Below are 6,714 nucleotides of genomic sequence, written 5' to 3'. Positions count from 1 at the left end.
GAAGGACATTTTTTCAGCAGACAATTTATATTTGATAGCTGGTTTCCTTGTTCTTGCAATAATATGACATTTACTTGTTCTTGATGTTACACCTAAAAATACCTTTACTCAAAAAAGCAAAATGAATAGGATTTGTGTTGAAAAGGCATTTTTCATTTTAGTTTTAAGAGACCAGAATATGTATTGTAAAGAAACAGAAAAATCATTATATTTTGTTAAAAAATGCTACCTTTCAGCCCAGCCTGGATTTCCTCTACCCACAATGGATGCCTCCAATTTCTGTCACTCTATGAGGAGGCACCTCAAGCCTCTAGTGTATGGATATTTAAAATTCTTTGCCTTTTTTCTTGTAGCATCACCATTTGTCATTTGTTTGCTCCCAGGGCAGTGGGTTGAGGGTGCACACCTGAAGTTCATGTTTACTTCAGTTAGCGCAGACCATTTCTTCATTGCCTGCCTTACTGTATTGAACTTCATGTGGCCCATTATGATGATAACTTAAAATGTCCAATAGTCATATTTGGCTTCAACTTCAGTGCCTTCAACTAACACAACAAGTAAAATATGTACACACATTTATCTTTGCCTTTAAATTTTGAATAAGTAGGAAACAATATTTTAGAAACATTTTATTGAAAAGTGCTTGATACACAGATTGATTTCACATATAATATAATATTGTCATTGCCTTCCTCTGGATCAGGTAGCAGTTCAGCAGGTTTCACTTTGGTAAAAATGTGGGTATGTCTCTTTTTTCCACCTCTACTATGTAGTAACAATAGCTTAAATCTATACACAGCTGTAAGGTCTTTAAGCAGAGAAGTACCTCTCACATATAGCAATTAGAGTTGAAGAGTGCTAAACAACTCTAACAAGTTTGTATACAGTGTTTATTATTATTCACATCTACCTAAATGAGAATTTAAGCCTGAGGGCCAATGAGCGACTCTCTTTACAGTCTTGTAGAATGTTTACTCAAAATAATGTATGTTATTTTATTTTAGTCCGAACATTCACATTTTCCCACAAGGAATATTTCTCATTAACTGAGCTATTTTTGCCAAGATTCCACATCTGTCTTTTAGTGAGAGCAAATGTCAACTACTATATAATACTGTTTGGGATATAACGGAAAAAATAGGGTCCAGGAGAATGTTTTTCTTTTTTTTATAACTGGTTAGGCCTTACAGTTCTGTTAAATGGAATGAAAAATATATCTAACTTCAAAGTAATTATTTTCTTAATTTCATTTTTTAATGTTTCGTAAACATAGTAATGTAAATTATTGTGAACAGGGAATAATGTGTGTTTTCTGTTTATTTGTGTTGAACACCAAACCTTATCCATTATACATTAAAGACACATACTATCAAGAAAATTGGTGAATGCTGGCCTAGGTCTAACAAAGAGTAACTTTGCTCAGGAAAGTAGTAACAAAAAATAACAATAAAATATAGCTGTCCCATTTATTTATCACTGAATAGAAATACCTTTAACTTTTATGAAACCTGGAATGAAAAAAAGGTCTTGTAGAAAACTGAGAAACACTGAGACTGAAAAAATAAATAGTGCAAACAGCTGCCTCAAACATATTGCTTCTTGGAAGCAGAACTACTGGCTCTGGTGCTAGGCTTTTCCATTGTTGAATGAGTTTTTGGAGGCACAGGCACGAAGGCACTGAGGCTGTAATGGCCTAGTGGTGACTGGTTATTACCACTTATAGCTAGCTGGTGCTCTGTATTAAAGTTTGCCCAATTCTGCTCATTTGGCATCTTGTACTGTGGGTATGAGATATTATCATTCATGGGAAGGTAAATATATGATTTGTCTTGGAATGGTGCTGTGGCTGTTTCTGATGTCTTTTCTGGATATGTGTCCTCATTCTTGGGGTATCGGTTTGGAGGGACATACGGTGAATATTTCTTCAAGGTATCGATCATGCTCTTACAGACTAGATGAATAAGTTCCAGTACATTTAGAAATAAAGATATGAGAGACACCACTAACATGAAAACAATGAAAATAGTTTTTTCCATGGGTCGAGATACAAAGCAGTCTACTTTGTGGGGACACGGTACTCTTTCACAGACATAAATTGGAGTCATCACAAACCCATAAAGGTACCATTGGCCAAGAAGAAATCCAGCTTCAAATAGGCTTTTGAAGATAACACTAGTAAGATAGGTGCACATTAGGGCTCCTTTGATCTTGACTGTCCCATCTTCTTGGATATACAGTTTCATTTTTTTCTTTTCTATAATAGCTATAGCCTGTTCAACTTGCTCTTTGTCATCCAAAGCCCTCAGTTCACTTTCCTTTTGTTTCAACTTTTCCTCCCTCCTTGAAAGATAGATTACATGTCCCAAGTAGAACAATGTGGGTGTACTGACAAATAGAAACTGAAGTACCCAGTAGCGAACATGAGATATGGGGAAGGCTTTGTCATAGCAAACATTGGTGCATCCGGGCTGCTCTGTATTACAGATAAAATCAGACTGTTCATCTCCCCAAACAGACTCCCCAGCCAGACCCAAGATCAAGATTCGGAAGATGAAAAGCACCATAAGCCAGATCTTCCCGATAGATGTGGAATGCTCTTGCACCTGATCCAATAGTTTTTCAAGAAACTCCCAGTCTCCCATAGCGCTCTGGACCTAATATTCCCCCTGTAAGATATAAAGAATAAAGTTAATATATTGGCCTTTTCTGTAATCTTCTAATGTTTTATATGCAGCATGGGAGCATTAACTATGGTTAAAACAAAGCTTTACATGAGTCTACTTTCAGCAGTGTGATTATCCTTTTTGTCACCTTCCAGATGCTTCTGTGATTGAAGAGGAACTAAAGACAATAAATGATATATATCATATTCAGGCTACTAGCAGAGAGTTAAAGAAGTCCTATGTTTAATTTATCTGTACTTAATTTGGCTCAGTCAAGAGAAATATCTTTTTGCTGGTTTCCCCTTTTTTCTGTTTAAAAGTGAACAGCCATGTCATCCCCATGTAGCAATGCTCATTACAAACCAGGTCTGATTATTAGTTAACTAGACCAAAACATTTAGAAAGATTAAGTCTATCAGGCCATTAAACTGAACACCTATAAAATACACATACTGCATGGCAACTATATGTTTCTGCTACATTACACTGTCTAGAAGACAATTCAGTCTGTAGTATGCAAAATGCAGAATACTTTGTTTTTATGCACATAAACTGTGAGGGTTGGCTAGTAACTGGTTATCTTTTTGGCTGCCTATCATTATTGCTGAACTAGAGATGTAGTGTATAGACATGCCTACGTGCCCACCCTCATGCAGTGCTGAAATGCCAAACCAACAGATTCTTAAGCTGGCCATACACGTGGCGATCTGATGATGTTTCGTACGACCATCGGTCGCACGAAACATCGTCAGATCCGCCACACACCATTCAGGGCTGAATTGGCAGGTAAGGAGGTAGAAACAATAGGATTTCTACCTCCTTCTGCCGATTCAGCTCTGAAGGGAGAATTTTGGTCAGGCGCCTTCTATGGCGCCCGATCAAAATTTTCTAACCTGGCCGATCGACGAGCCGACCGATTTCAGCAGCTTCCTGCGACATCGGTCGGCTCGCTGACATACCATACACGCACTGATTATCGTACGAAACGAGGTTTCGTACGATAATATCGGTGCGTGTATGGCCACCTTTAATCTCAGACCTTTTGTATGTACATAATGCAAATTTACTGCATAAATAATTGTACTTTGGCACTGTTATACTATAATTTTACTAAATTTACATTGAGTATGATACATTTCTTTTTATTAGTTGAAGTCATGGTGTGAGTGCAACCAAGGCCAAACAGGAGACTAATACTGAGTTTAATATAGTTAGGTTCTGTTATCTAGGCTCTGGTGTTGGAAGATAGCGTAGAGCAGAGCCTCTATAACTGCAACCAGGACTGTATGTGCCCCCAATATATTTAAGGACATGATACATTTAAACAGGATAGGAAACCTCAAGGGTGTTAAATTCTTATACAAATAAGAGCCCAACAATGTTAATTAGGCAACTAAACTTTCAATTAGAAGAATGCAATTGCAACAACAAGGGGCCATATGCTGGAGTGTAAATATTAGAAGTTCAAGAGTAATGCTAGGGATTACTTTACTGAGAGACCAGTGGGTGTACAGATAAGCTTTCTGCAGACATATAGACTGACTATATGTATCACTCTATGTTTATTTGCAACTTTCCTTAGTGTGACTTTCAGCAGCTGACTTCATCAATTTATATAATATAAATGAAATCCACCAGAGAGCTCCCATTTGTTCAAACAAGTGTAGAACTTTATTTAGAGATGCATAGCACTACATGTTTCAGACCACATGGGTCCTTCCTCTGGTGCATGTGGTCCGAAACATGTAGTGCTATGCATCTCTAAATAAAGTTCTACACTTGTTTTCACAAACAGGAGCTCTCCGGTGGATTCCATTTATATTATATGATTTATTCTTTTGGAGGTGGCTGAACACCAGAAATGACGCCAAGCAGATTTAGAAAATATTTGGCACAACTGCTCCTGATTTGTGACAAACGCTCATTCAGTTGTGTCCATTTTGTCAAATCAGATGCTATGGCAATTGCATTGCTTATTTGCGTCCACAACAATACTGGAATTCTGGGATAAAAATTGTTGTATTGTGGCAACATGGCAACTGCCCTCGACATTGAACTTTACTCACTGCACTTGCGAATGTAAATGAGCTTTATTGTCTATTATTATCTATTATTATTTCTTAAATCATTCTGCCATTGTTTCTTAAGTTTCCTTATTTTGAATTACTTTACCTTTAGGTTTCACATTATGGTGTCTTACTTGTTTAACTTGTATACTGCATATTGAACATTTACAATTTTAACTAGATATTTTGTATTTTAGCTTCAATATATATATATATATACAACCATTAAAAGAGTTTTGGTCTGTGCTATAAAACAAAACATATCCTTTTCAGGATGCTCTAGGCACTTTGATCACGACTATAGGTAGGATGGTTATGGATCAGTTCCACTTATGGAGAATGGGAAACTTCATGAATACCTTGACTGCTCTGGGTCATTTCTGAGCATCACGTACAGGATTTAATCCACTCACAGATCCTTTTCTTTCTAACTGAAGGTGATCAGTGTGTGAATCATGATGAAAAGGTCAATTACTTTCCATTTTCCACAATCCTTATGTAAGGCAGCTCTTAAAAAGACTTTCAGCACTTAATCCACATTAGAAAAGTATAACATAGTCAATTATTTCTTGTTGTTGTGCTTTGATAAGAGATATGGATGTACAGGTATAGAATCCCTTATCCGGAAACCCGTTATCCAGATAGTTCTTACGAATTACGGAAAGGCCATAGACTCCATTATAAGCAAATAATTGTAATTTTTAAAAATGATTTCCTTTTTCTCTGTAATAATAAAACAGAACCTTGTACTTGATCCAACTAAAATATATTTGGAGGAAAAACAATTCTATTGGGTTTAAATGATGTTTAAATGATTTTTTAGTAGACAAGGTATGGAGATCCAAATTACGGAAAGATCCCTTATCCAGAAAGCCCCAGATCCCGAGCATTCTGGATAACAGGTCCTATACCTTTACTACTTTAAAGCTGCTAACGGCATCCTGGTGATGTCACCCTTTGTAATTATATAGCTTAAAGAATTGTCCCTAATTTTGCTGTGTAGACACCAAAGATCCAAAGCCACAAGGAGCTGTAAATAATGCTGTGGCAGCGCAACACCTTCAAAGATTCCCATCATATCAAATAAGTGCTTGCCTTCAATTTTATACTGAATATTGTATTTTTTTGCTTGAGCAGTTTTATACAGCTATTATCAGTGTAGTGTTTTCACATTCATTTTTAAATGTTTAGCTCTTTTGGTGAGCGTTACCACTGTCTGGTTCTGTTGTGTATCACAAAGGACATTTCAATAGTATTATTATTATGAATACTGTAGATGCCTCTCTATAAAACCCCTATGTGTGTTCTGGCATGATTATAACCAGTAATATTGTACACTGTACTGTGGACATTAGAGATGGGACAAGTACAGTTCTTGTGGCAATACATTTCTAGGAACAGACTGTAAATTAAATACTCACCAACAATGATCAAAGTGGAGCTTCTAGCTATAGGCACCCCACCTGCATTGGCATGCCCAAGAACAGTGTGCAGAGCTAGCTGTAATGCCAGTCTTCGCTGGTAGAGCCATATAAATTCCGTATGTGCCAAGAGCTGTGTGATAAGAGAGGCATTCAGATGTTGCCCTTTGCCTTTTCAAAAATATCCCACGGGGGAAAGAGGAAACAATGGGGCGGACTATGGGAGGTGCAGGATATTGGGGGTGTGCTTGGCTTGGAGAAATATTTAACTTGTTTAGTGCCAGAATATTGAGCTGTGTACAGTAATACTTATCATAGATGGATGCAGATCTTCCTCGTTTTTTTAAGACACAAAATTTTACATACAGTAAATATCAACAGAAAATGACTTTTACATTTATAAGGTTATCAGATCATGTAAAACCTCATCTCTGAATTAGTGCGGCCCAGCAACTTGCGTTTATTTGTAATGTTTCTTGATTTTTCATGTGGTTGTAAAATTTTATTTACTGCTGTTAATCTGACCAAATATGTGGAATATATCCTATTTTTTAAAAAAAATGG

At 36.7% G+C, this 6,714-nt stretch overlaps 1 protein-coding gene across 1 annotated transcript; it reads right to left on the bottom strand.

Moving 5' to 3' along the window:
- Positions 1-1,161: 1,161 nt before the first annotated feature.
- gja4 (gap junction protein alpha 4) lies at positions 1,162-6,231 on the bottom strand. The gene is made up of 2 exons (NM_001079436.1): positions 6,151-6,231; positions 1,162-2,666 (listed from the first exon to the last, which is right to left on the bottom strand). Exon 2 carries the CDS (start codon positions 2,640-2,642, stop codon positions 1,584-1,586), a length of 1,059 nt encoding a protein of 352 aa, NP_001072904.1. The 5' UTR covers positions 2,643-2,666; positions 6,151-6,231; the 3' UTR covers positions 1,162-1,583.
- Between the last annotated feature and the right edge of the window lie 483 nt (positions 6,232-6,714).

Source organism: Xenopus tropicalis, chromosome 2 (genome assembly GCF_000004195.4).
Source record: "Xenopus tropicalis strain Nigerian chromosome 2, UCB_Xtro_10.0, whole genome shotgun sequence".
NCBI lineage: Eukaryota > Metazoa > Chordata > Amphibia > Anura > Pipidae > Xenopus > Xenopus tropicalis.
This window is presented reverse-complemented; position numbering and strand designations above follow the sequence as displayed.

Excerpts from the sequence above, each read along its gene's own strand:
- gja4 (NM_001079436.1), bottom strand. The coding sequence starts at position 2,642 with ATGGGAGACTGGGAGTTTCTTGAAAAACTATTGGATCAGGTGCAAGAG.